At 39.9% G+C, this 13,159-nt stretch overlaps 1 protein-coding gene across 3 annotated transcripts in view; it reads left to right on the top strand.

Annotated features, from left to right (window-relative positions):
* The window catches only part of MYLK4 (myosin light chain kinase family member 4), a 143,919-nt gene that overhangs the window by 97,067 nt on the left and 33,693 nt on the right, over positions 1-13,159 (top strand). For all 3 annotated transcript variants that reach the window (XM_063451794.1, XM_063451795.1, XM_063451793.1), the window contains one exon: positions 12,489-12,582. In XM_063451794.1, the coding sequence (XP_063307864.1) occupies positions 12,489-12,582 (94 nt within the window). The remainder of the gene's footprint in view (positions 1-12,488; positions 12,583-13,159) is intronic.

Below are 13,159 nucleotides of genomic sequence, written 5' to 3'. Positions count from 1 at the left end.
ACAGCCAGCGCACACACTCATACATTTGTACACGCTCACACATATCACAAACAGCTAGTGCATGCACACAAATCACATACAACCAGTCGATGCACACAGATCACATACAGCCAGCACACATATCACAGATAGCCAGAACACACCAAGCACCGTCAATAATCTCTACATATACATCGCACACAACCAGCACTTACATGACACATAGCAAGCGCACACTGCTCACTCTATGAAAAAGGGGCAGACTATGAGAGGGCAAGACACTCAGGGTAATTAGCAAGACTCATAATTTTTGCAAAATAAATCCAAATGTCATAACTGAGGCACCGGACGCTGTGCATATACCCCTTTTTATGATGCAGTGCACGAGTGCCGACGTCAGACTAAGGGCAGTACTGTGGGCGGGATTTACAAACTCCCTCTTACGTTTTGGGGGCGATGTTACATTAATCACATCCCCACACATATAAAAGCTCACGTAACCAATGTTTCAGTGCCCTGTTGTGGTTCCTAGCTTGCTAGTGTCCCAAGAGTGTGTTTGTGTCTGGTTTAGTGTTTATCTCGTTTTGACTTGGCTTCTTTCCTGACTATTTTGATTTCTGGTTCCCTTGACTTGGCTCTGATATTTTGTATTTGATGTTTTCTGGTTCCTTTTGACTTTGGCCAGTTTTGACTATTCTTTTTATTCTTACCTTCAGTCCGGCCATTCTAAGGTCTGGTTTAGGTAATTGTCCTTTTACCTATCAGAGGGTCAATATTCTGTGTGTTGGGTCACTCCATATTCGTGAAAAGATGGGGCTACCTATTTAGTCTATTGCTTATCAGTGTTGGCTATTCTGAAATTTAGTTAATGTTTGATGACTTTAATGGGAACAGGGTTTACTGGTTCTCGACTTGGTATCTAGACCCCTACTGTCTCCCAGGCAGGAATCAGTCTCTTTTCTTGCTCCTTCTGCTCGGGGATAAATTGGTTTCTCTGCATGATCCCGGAACCATCTTTATAAAGATACTTTTTGGTTCTTAGGCCTATACGTCTCACATGGCTGACTTAAAGATAGGTAGTAAATATGCATATTTTTGGCAATATACATGGAGAAAAGAAAATGATTAACCACTTCAATTGTGGGATGCAATGTAATACTTAGAAATGGATATTATAAGCACAGAGAAAATTCATGGTTACACTTTTCATATGGGAAGCATGTATTCTATATGAGGTCTGCATGTGTTGTTCACCAATTCTTCAAATGCAGAGTCATATTTTTTTTTGTATATAAAAAGCGACTTACTCCCAGACCATTGTTGTTACCCCTATTCTTACTTTTAACATACAAAATGTAATGTTCTTCCACATCGTTTAAAAATCTTAGAAATATTTCACCTTATTGATGCAAGGCTGTCTAGTCCATGCTTCATTTGTATTGATTTTTGTAGATGTTAAAGGGTGTTTGTCAAAATGGGACCAGTGTTTGCCAGAATAGCCTGCGGGAAAAGGTGGTTGGTTGCATGGTTGTCCATGACTCCCAGGATTTACCAGTCAGAGATCAATAAGATGAGGATTTTAAACCGTAACATAAGCACATGATTCGTCCATTCAGTCCCACTAACTCAAATACAGTACCCTATATAATAATAAAAAAAATTGCTATTCCCATGATGTCGGAATAGTCTTGATAGTCTCAATTAATAGATTCAATCCTCATCAGACCGAGCCCTTAAATGTCAATAAGGATGAACCCTTAAGGTCCCAATCCATAGTTCATGTTTCTTAGTGATCACAGGTTAACCCTTAACAAATACATTAGTACTTCTGCTGATGCTTCAGTAATTAACAATTCATGGGCTTTACATGTCATTTGGAGGGCTCCAAGGGCTCCTAGTCTCTGGCCAGAAAGTCTCTCTGCAAGGTTCCATAACACATTGCATTTCAAATGTATTGCCACTGCATGAAAAGGAACTCGATATTTTGAAAAGAAAGATTATCTAAAAAAAGTTACATAGTATCATAATGGTGCTGTGTTCAGCTTAGACTAAAGATATTTAGTAAAGTTAGGAGCTCTTTTGGTTTAGGTGAATTATTTACCTGATGTTACTGTTAAGGATTTTAGGGGGTTAGGGTGTACTTGTGGTTAGAAGTTTTGTGATTAAGGTCAGAAAGGGTTGGAGGTCATGCCCACACCCATGGCATGGCAAGTGAAGGTATGGGGGCAGTTAAAAACCTCACTTATACTAATATTGGGTCATAGTGACCCCCATAAACCTATATTTAATTTATTTTATACTCACTAACAGGGTAAATGTTAAAAAAGGAAGATAAACGTCCTTCCAAATCACATGTATTGGACGCTCCTTCATGAACAGCTGTCCCATTTACCGAGTTTGGCTACAACAATGTCATCTGGCATTATATCTAGTGGAAAATCGATTAAAAAAAAAATATTGGTTAAAAACTATTCTATTTAACAACCATTTTCGGTTGCATTATGTCATGGCTAACACAATTTGATTGCTCAACCACGCAAAACAATTCACTAATATGTAACTGACTTCACATGACATACCTTAATGGACACATAGTAGTTTCATGTTCATAGGATGGCTAACATTAAGCAGCTAAAGTATGGTACTTATAGAGTTACTCATAACACATTTTTCCGGGGGAGGGGGCATAATTGTAATGACATCCATGCTTGGCCCCTTTTTTACAGTGTAATTAAGGGGAGGGTCATAGTCATTATCACAAAGCCAGGGTGACCAGATTTTGGAAATAAAAAACCAGGACAACCATTAGGCAAGGAGACTGAGAGATCGTTGTGACGCTCGAAATAAGGTAAATAGCGTGAAGGGGGGGGGGGGGGAGCAGGATATATAAATAGTGTTTTCACAACATGTTTGCATTCCTTACACTATATTGTTCCTTTAAGCAAATTAAAGGAACATTCTGGTCACTATAACAACTTCATCTAAATGAAAATGCTATTATGTCAGGAGGCCCCTGGGTACTCTCTTTCCTTTAAGGGGTTAAACTGCTCTCAAATGGTTTAACACCAAAGGCTTCCCCCAGCTCCAGATCTCCAGGCCACTCAGAAACGGAGTGTCAGGAAGTGCAGATTGATGTCAGGCATGGGTACCGCTGATTGGCTAGAGTGGTCAGCTGATGCTCTAGGCCAATCGCTAGTTCCCAGTTCATAAAAAGTTAACTTTTTTAGGAATGGGGAGCTACTGATTGGCTTAGAGTGCCATCTGATCGCTCTAGCCAATCAGCGGCACCCCTACCCAGCGGCACTCAGTGCTTCCTGACACTCAGTAACTAAAAGTGAACACATTAACACTGATATTTTTTTTTTTACCTGGGGAGATGAGAAGTTCCAAAGTTTCCCTGCCAGGCCCAGGTACCAAAGCCTTATGATGTGGTGTCCAGAATGTAGTGGAGAGATCACTTCACTTGTCCTTCCTGCTCCAATCTCCTTTTCTTCTCATTCATTTGACATTCTTTTTCTTCTGACACTGTTTTCTCTCCTCCTTGGCTCCCTCTGCTCCTTTAACTTTCTGCTACTTTCTGCTTCTATTGCGCCATTCTGCCCCTTTCTCTTTCTGATCCCTTTCTGCTACTTTCAGTCCCCTCTGCTCCTTTTCATCCCTTCTGCTCTTTGCAGACCCGTTCTGCTCCTTGCTGACCCTTCTTTCTCCTTGCTGACCCTTCCTGTTCATTTCTGTTCCTTTGTGCTTCTTCTCCTACTTTACCGTTGTGCTCCTTCTTATTCTTTCTGCTCCTTTACCTTTGTGCTTCTTTTGTCCCTTTCTGCTCCTTGCAGACCCTTCCTGCTAATTCTGTTCCTTTCTGCTACTTCTCCTACTTTACCTGTGTGCTCCTTCTGCCCCTTCCAGCTCATTGCTGACCATTTCTGCTCTTTAACCCCTTAAGGACACATGACGTGTGTGACACGTCATGATTCCCTTTTATTCCAGAAGTTTGGTCCTTAAGGGGTTAATGTCCCTTCCTGCTCATTTCTGTTTCTTCTCCTTTCTGCTCATTCTCCTACTTTACCTTTGTGCTCTGATTCCTGCTGCTTCTTTACCTTTGTGCTCCTTCTGCCCCTTCCAGCTCCTTGCTGACCCTTTCTGCTCCTTGTCCTACTTTAACTTTGTGCTCCTTCTGATTGTTTTTGCTCCTTTACCTTTGTTCTTCTTCTGTCCTGCCCTGCTCCTTGCAAACCCGTCCTGCTCAATTCTGTATCCTCTCCTTTTTGCTCCTTCTCCTACTTTACCTTTGTGCTCCTTCTGATTCTTTCTGCTCCTTTAACTTTGTGCTCCTTCTGTCCTGTTCTGCTCCTTGCTGCCCCTTCCTGCTCATTTCTATTCCTTTCTGCTTTTTCTCCTACATTACCTTTGTGCTCCTTCTGCCCCTTCCAGCTCATTGCTGACCCTTTCTGCACCTTGATGTTTCTTCCTGTTCATTTCTGTTTCTTCTCCTTTCTGATCCTTTCTTCTCCTTTACCTTTGTGCTCCTTCTGTCACTTCCTGCTTCTTGCTGCCCCTTCCTATAGGCTGTCCGCCCATCCCTCACTTACCTGTTCTGTAGGCTGTCTCTGCAGTCTGGGTGTTGCTGGCTGCACTCTGTGCTGCTCCCCCACGGATTCAGTCAGGATAGAGAAGCAGGGATAAGCTATAGCTTCCTATCCCTGCTCTCTCCACACACAGCGCCACCTATTGCAGTTTATTCTCAATCACACCGGCACAAGTTGAAAAACCCAGGGGGGTAGGGGGAAGGGGCGAGGCGGAAGAATAAGATCTTAAAGGGACACTATAGCCACCAAAACAACTTTAGCTTAATGAAGCAGTTTTGGTGTACAGATCATGCCTGTGCAGTCGCACTGCTCAATTCTCTGCCACTTAGGAGTTAAATCACATTGGTCATACAGCCCTGGTCACACCTCCATGCATGTGACTTACAAAACTGTCCTAAACACTTCCAGTAAAGAGTCATCTAATGTTTGTTCTTCCATTATTGCAAATCCTGTTTAATTTAGAGTTTCTCATCTCCTGCACTGTTAATAGTTTGCTAGACCTTACCTCCTGAATGTGATTAAAGTTTAATTTACAGAACAGGAGATAAAAACATTTAAAGTAAGTTACATCTGATTGAAATTTAAACCATTTTGTTTTGTCAGTCACAGCCAGGGATGGTATAACTAAGGCTACATAAATGGCAGAAAACTGAGCAGTGAGACTTCAGAGGAACAAACTATAGAAAAAAAAACTGCTTCATTAAACTAACATTGTTTTGTTGACTATAGTGTCCCCTTAAAGAACAGATTGTTAAGCTAACATAGAAAGTCATTGGTCCTTAAGGGAGTTAAAATTAAATTACTACTAAATACAAAACATAAAGTTTGTACTCCTTTAAGAGTAGAATTGGTTTGTGTTGTTTGCATTGACCTTCTCTGAGAAATCCCACCTTGTATGCTCTCAGACAGAAAGGCAGATGTGTGAGCTATACATCAGCTATATCTATAAAAAGTATCTAGAGTTACAAGTGACACAGTGATTGAATAACAGGGTGTTTAGTTACACAGTCACCCTCTTGGAAATGTTCATTGACTTTCACCGGACAGATTCAAGCACCACCTCATCTGTAATATCTATCACTTAAATAGTTTGACTAGGAATAAAAAGAGATGACTTTGGATAATTCATTCAACAATGCACAATAATAAACACACTGATTTAGATGCATACTAACCTCTGGGCAAACTGGGCAAATGCCTGGACGACATCCTCATGGGCAAGGTCTCATCACTTTCGGAGCACATATTTGGAGTACATAGGAATAATACCTTTCAGTGCAGCACCAGCATTAGGCAAAAAAATGTTTTTTACCCCTTCTATAACTACAGATTAAGCAAGCTGTGTATTAGTGGCCACAAGTCCGTGCATGCGCAACAAAACTTTTTTTAGACTACATTTAAAAAATTCGGGACATTATTCTAGAACTATTACAAAGGATAGGAGGTTAAAATCTGAAGATTTTTACATTTGGGCACATGGTCTAACTGGTAACTAAGATAGCCACTAACAAGCCCCTATCTGCTCCTATCTGGGCTGAAATGGATACCAAATCTGGAAAACCTGCTGTAAATTTGCTTTATTTTATGTTGTATTACTTCTGAACCAAAAAACACCAAAAAAAAAAAAAAGTTAAAAGTGTATTAGGATCGAAATCCACAAATATAATCTAATCTGATCGCAGCCATGTAATGGCCCCCCATCCCCTCAGTCAGCATCAAGCTGTGAAAACGAATGGTGCCGTTAACGAATTCACTGAGACCGGCCGCGGGTAGGCACCAAAGGAACTTTAAAATTCTAAGCGGGACACATTGGATTTTATATTGCCGACTGATTCAGATTCCTTTGAGGAAGATCACGCATTAGTAGACAAAATGCGTAGGGCTTATTACCACTTTATATTTTATTATTTTACTGGTCTAAATTTATTTTTTCCTGCATGAAGCACTTTGGATGGACGGACTTGGATGCACTTTAACCCCTTAAGGACCAAACTTCTGAAATAAAAGGGAATTATGACATGTCATACATGTCATGGGTCCTTAAGGGGTTAAGGAGAATTTTCCTATGAAATCATATACGGCCTATTTCTGATGTGCCTTTTATCAAGTTGGACATTTGTGAGTGCAATTATCATTAAAGTATTCTTTATGATAATACAGTTTTGCAGTATGACTGTTATCCAATTTTTCCAAGTTACTGTGAACACTGGGATCTGAAAACTGAAGATTCTTTCTACATTGATTGTGTTCTGCCTAGTACCAATTCACTTTTATGAGTGCAATAGTCCACTAATAAATATGTGTGGTTTTAATAAAAGAAATAGCTGCCATTCGCAGAGAAGTGGCTGAATTGAACGTTGGCGTATCCCAAACTGAACTCAAATGGAGCGAATGGAGGAAATCATCGAATTACATGAAAAGGTGTGAATGCTGGTTTCGCAAATTAAACAGGTCTGCTAAAAATTGTATACTAGTAGGAGCAGAATAAGTAATGTTCGTATTTGGGAAATACCTGAATGGTTTGGACCGAATGCTTTATCTGCACAGATACAGGTTTGGTTTTGCAGAATTTAACAGACTTTAAACTTACATTGGAAAGATGCCACAGATTAATTAAAATAAATTTGGTGCCACCAGATGCCCCTAGAGACACTTTTTCTGCATTGTAAAAGTCAATTAATGGGTAAATTTCACCAGGAATCTACTCTGCCTCCTGATTGTTAAGATATATACGTGTGTTCCAGGACTTGTCTGCAGCAACCTTAAATAAAAAGCGTGAATTTGCCGCTGTGACTGAGGAACTATGAGCAAACAGAGGGAAATACATTTGAGGAATTCCTGTCAAGATCTCTTTCATCATGAAGGACAATATGTGATTTTGCATTCTTTTGATGAGGGACAGTGGTGCCAAGAACACCTATAAACAAAACAGTTTTTAAGATGCTCTGCAGCAGCTGTACATTTTATTATCTCAACTGTTCACTATTTATTGACTAGCTATTATTTTCAGCCATTGCTTCATAATTAGAATTTAAATAGTGTATGACTGGTAAAAAGACTATATCAGGGGTAAGCAACCTCCGGCACTCCAGATGTTGTGGACTACATCCCCCATAATGCTCTTACACCCATAATGCTGGCAAAGCATCATGGGAGGTGTAGTCCAAAACATCAGTAGTACCGAAGGTTGCCTATGCCTGGACTATATTCTAGCACTAAGATGTTTTTCAGCAGCTGTGTTTATTATTAATCATATTTAATGTGACATGGTAAAAAAAGAACGGTTATCGGAATGCAGTGCCACAGATAGGTATGTTTTGCCTTTGAGATTTAAGCCATGGAAGTAAGGGTACTGTGCATGATGGTATGGTACCCCTAACCTAGGGGGTGGCTGGGGTAGGGAAGAAAGTGACGACACCAATCAATAAAAAATAAAAACACAGGTATCTGTATCTAAATGACATACATAATAACATTAGTAAAACATGACATGGCGTTTTTTTAAAAGTATAAAGCAGTATAGCTAAATACATGGCATGGAATTTGAGAAGGCATAAGATTGTGTGTTTTAATGTTAAATGCACAGTGCAATAATAAAGGTTATATTCCAGCAAATTAACTTAAACATTTAGAGCAGCTGTTCCCAACCCGTGGTACGCGTACCCCCAGGGGTACAATTCAGTGCCCCAGGGAGTACGCTTAAAAATCCTGGTAATGGCCGTGGTGCAACCGCCCCGCACGGGCTGGGGACCGCAAGGTGAGCGGGTCCATCGGGTGGCCCATGCACTCAGGGCCACCTGATGGATATGTGCTATAAGGGGCCCTGTCGCGCACTGCAGCTCTTTAATAGCGCGACTGGGCCCTTCTAATCTGACCAGAGAGATGGGAGGAAGTGAGTGCAAAACGCACACTTCCTCCCAGCTGTTACTAAGCTGCACGGGAGTAGGCCGCGAAGGGGGCGGGGCGGAGAGAATGGGACTTCAACTCTCTACAGCCTTAGCCACAGAAGCCACCCAAAATTTATATGTATATGTGTTTTGGGTGTCATTATGTATGTAGTGTTTGTGCAGTGTATGTGTGTATATGTCTTGAGTATCTGTGTGTGCGTCAGTGTATCCGTATATCTATGTGTGTGTGTCAGTGTATCTTTATATCTGTGTGTATGTCGGTGTGTCTGTAAATATGTGCATGTGTGTATGTCCGTGTATCTGCATGTCTGTGTATGTGTGTCAGTGTATCTGTATATATGTGTGTGTGTCCGTGTATCTGTATATCTGTGTGTCAGTGTATTGTTATATCTGTGTGTGTGTGTGTGTGTGTCAGTGTGTCTGTATATCTGTGTGTGTGTCAGTATATCTCTGTGTGTGTCAGTTTATCCCAGGCAGAAAATTGTCTTGGGCCGGCCCTAGTATCTATGTATGTCATTGTATCTGTATGCATATGAGTGTGTGTATCTATGTGTCTGTATCTGTATGTGTGTGTATCTGTATGTCTGTTTGTGTGTGTGTGTCTATATATCTGTGTATTTGTGTGTGTGTCCGTTTATCTGCATGTGTGTCAGTATGTGTGTCTGTGTATCTACATGTGTATCTGTGTCTGTATCTGTATGTGTGTCTATGATTGTATCTGTGTGTCTATGTATCTGTATGTGTATCAATGTTTATATCTGTATGTTTATCTCTGTGTCTGTATCTGTATGTATATGTGTGGCAGTGTTTGTATCTGTGTATCTGTGTAGCAGTGTGTTTATCAACATGTCTGTTCAACTGTATGTATATTAATGTTGACATCTGTTTGTCTGCATTTGTGGCAGTGTTTGTACCTGTGTCTTTACATTTGTATATGTGTTAGTTTGTGTATAAGTATGTCCTTGCAACTATATGTATGTCAGTGTGTGTATCTGCATGTATGCCAGTATGTGCATCAGTGTGTCTGTGCAACTGTATGTGTGTCAGTGTTTTTGACTGTGTGTACATCATGTGTCAGTCTATGTGTCTGTATCTATGTGTGTCAGTGTTTTCTCTGTGGGTATGTGCATGTGTGTCATTGTGTCTGTGCAACTGTATGTGTGTCTCTTCATTTGCATGTGTATCTCAGTGCTTGTATCTGTGTCTATGTATCTGCATGTGTCAGTGTGTGTATCCATATTATGTATCTGTATGAGTGTGTCATTGTTTGTATCTGTGTGTCTGTACATCTGTATGTATGTCAGTGTTTGTATCTGTGTGTCAGAATTTGTATCTTTGTATCTGCACGTGTGTCAGTCTGTGTGTTTGTGTATCCACATGTGTGTATCTGCACTGTGAGGAGCCTGGAACAGAGGGAACTACAGTCGTGGCACAGAAAAGTGCCACAAACTGTCGTGGACAAAAATCATTGTGTTCTTGCAACTCCATTATTAAAGGAAAACTCCAGTGCCAGGAAAACAATCCGTTTTCCTGGCACTGGAGGTACCCTCTCCCTCCCACCCCCCAACCCCGGTTACTGAAGGGGTGAAAACCCCTTTGTCGCTGCTTCCTCCTCCGCGCCGCTCCTCCTACTGTCTCCGTCAGCCGGTGGGCGAGACTGATCCTGCCCACTGGCCGAGGAGACCTAATGCGCATGCGCGGCAATGCCACGCATGCGCATTAGCGCTCCCCATAGGAAAGCAGTGAAAAAGATTTTCAATGCTTTTCTATGAGGAAATGAGCAACGCTGGAGGTCCTCACACAGCGTGAGGACGTCCAGCGACGCTCTAGCACAGGTTTCCTGTGCTATGAAGGAGGAAGTGACCTCTAGTGGCTGTCTAGTAGACAGCCACTAGAGGTGGAGTTAACCCTGCAAGGTAATTATTGCAGTTTAAAAAAAACTGCAATAATTACACTTGCAGGGTTAAGAGTAGTGGGAGTTGGCACCCAGACCACTCCAATGAGCAGAAGTGGCCTGGGTGCCTGGAGTGTCCCTTTAAGGGTGATAGATTTTTCCATCCCTGTAATGGTCTTATAACACAAAAGTTTTTTCTTTACATGTGAATCGACTTATGTAGTCTATAGTCTCAAGTGTCCTTCTGGTATTCTCTACGTTGGGGAGACCACAATAAAAGTCTGGGAGAGACTTAATAAACATAAATTCACAATCAGAACCAAACAAAAAGATTTACCTATTCCTACTCTTTTTTTTTAGAATGTAATCACAACATATCTCAATTATGTTTTCAAATAATAGACCATATAGCACCACTTAGGCGAGGAGGTAATCTACAAAGCTTACTCAAAAAGAGGGAGGCCTTTTGGATTCACACGTTAGACACTTTATGGCCTTAGGGACTCAATAGAGAATGTTCCCTTTTTTTCTGTAATTTCTTCTATATACATTGCTTCTGGAATTAGATTGATTACTTTTCCAGTTTACGCTTTAGCAAGTTTGACTTATAAGTCTGATCCCAATGTTGTGTCCACCTGATTCATGGCAGTCTCTTATGGGGAGAATTTGATTCCTTACATAATACGGTTTATTTTTGCTTATATTATATATATGCATATGATCTATATACACTGTTTCTGGAACTAGAAGTCCAATCTCAATTTTTTGTCCACCATACATGCTTCTACCATCTGCAACATATTGAGCAAGATGGCTCTAAATGTTTTAGTTAACTTGCTGGAATATAACCTCTATTATTGCATTGTGCCTTTAACATTAAAACATACCATCTTATGCCTTTTTAAATTCCATGCGTGTATTTAGCGTTACTGCTTCATACTTTTAAAAAAATCTCCATGTCATGTTTTCCTAATGTTATTATGTATGTCATTTAGATACATGTGTTTTTATTTTTATTGATGGATTAATTGGTTGTGGGGTTATATGTGCACATTTGCACTTTGTTATCCGTATGTTTGATTAAGGCTCCGCTGAGCTGAAACGTTGCACTTTCTATGGGGTGATCCTTACGATTGGAGTGTTGACTGCGTTTATTCCTTTTGAAAACTCTATGTTGAATATCAGTTCAGCCCAATGTCATTTTGTTACTTGTTTATCAGTATGTACTCATACGCTACATCCCAAAAATTGAAAGCTCAAAACCACAAGCAGCTCTGGTAATTGGATGCTAAGCATCCCAGAATGAAATTGCGCTTTAAGCCTTGACTGATGTAAAGTATCCTTTTACATTTCACATTGTTGACAAATCTAATTAAAACACAAATTTGTATCAATATGTAACACTATTTTATAATTCACTTTCATGTCACGGAAGAACTTGGCCTGACACTAGTTCCTTTCCTTAATAGTTTACACCTAGGGGAGAAGCAAATACAGACAGAAAAGCGAGCAGATAGAAGGCATTAGCTGATACAGTTTATCTAATTTGCATTCACACAGAATGGAATCGGTTACATTTTCCTAGAGTCATATTCTCAGTAACAGACAGGCTGAGAGCCATCTGGTGGTGATTGATAGACTTCAACTATATAACAATTGCAAAGTTCAATAATATACCCGGGATGTTTTCTGCTAATTTTTCATAGTCGGTCAATTTCTAATTTAAGGGGTTTATGAATTAAATAATTGTTCCATTTATAAATGCATGCACTTTCCATGCCAATATTAGGGTTTTCTCGAAAGTGTGAATTGTTAAAATTGAATTTGACATTGAAAGCGAATTTTACATTTTTCTCCAAAACAGCCAAACATTTAATTGAATTCCTGACAATTCACACATTAATGAACCTGGTTAAGTCCAGTTTTTAAACTTAATCCAAAGGTTTATTATGAGCACACAGAATATTGTCTGGGTGATTGTTCTACATCAAGATGCATTAGAATACAGTTTTTTTTCTCCAACAGAATGTCTTTTTTTTTTTTTTGTAATATGGAGAGGATTGGCACTTCACAAGATTTTAGCTTTGTTCACTAATGAATTGATCTGTTTTGTATCCATAGGTTAGCCATGATCAAAAAACACATGCAAAGAAGACAACTTTTTGTTTGGGTTTTAAGGGAACAAAGTCACAGCAGAAGAAGCCACCGGACTCAGGTAAGCAGAGGTGGAGATTCGGAGATAGCTATCAAGACATCAATATTAGAGACTCTGCTCAAAAAAGGGGCTTATTCACTAAACATAGAAATGTGGTGAATTGAAAACTAACTATAAGACAGAGATTTTTTTTTTACAAATTAGACCTTTTTGCCTACATTTTACAAATCGTTTTTCAATTTACTGCAGTTCAGTATTTAGTGAATAAACCTCCAAGTCTATTCTGCATTATGTCTTGAACTCTTCATAGTGTTTCACATGTATATTCAGTAACCTAAGATAACCCTTTTGCATAGTATATTATTATATTTAGTATACTTTACAAAACAGGAATAGGCAATGTGTGCTACCTGCATTGTAGTTACTTCTGACGATTTCATTCTGAAAATATGTTTGTTTGTTTAGTGATAGTTATTCTTGATAGTTATGTAAAGGGATACTAGAGGCACCAAAACCACTTTAGCTTAATGGAGTGTTATTGGTGTATAAATCTGCAGGTCTCACTATTCAGGTCTCTCACATCTAGGAGTTAAAATATGTCGTTTAAGCAGCCCCTCCTACCCCCGTGGATGTGACT

The sequence above is a fragment of the Pelobates fuscus genome, chromosome 4 (genome assembly GCF_036172605.1).
Source record: "Pelobates fuscus isolate aPelFus1 chromosome 4, aPelFus1.pri, whole genome shotgun sequence".
NCBI lineage: Eukaryota > Metazoa > Chordata > Amphibia > Anura > Pelobatidae > Pelobates > Pelobates fuscus.
This window is presented reverse-complemented; position numbering and strand designations above follow the sequence as displayed.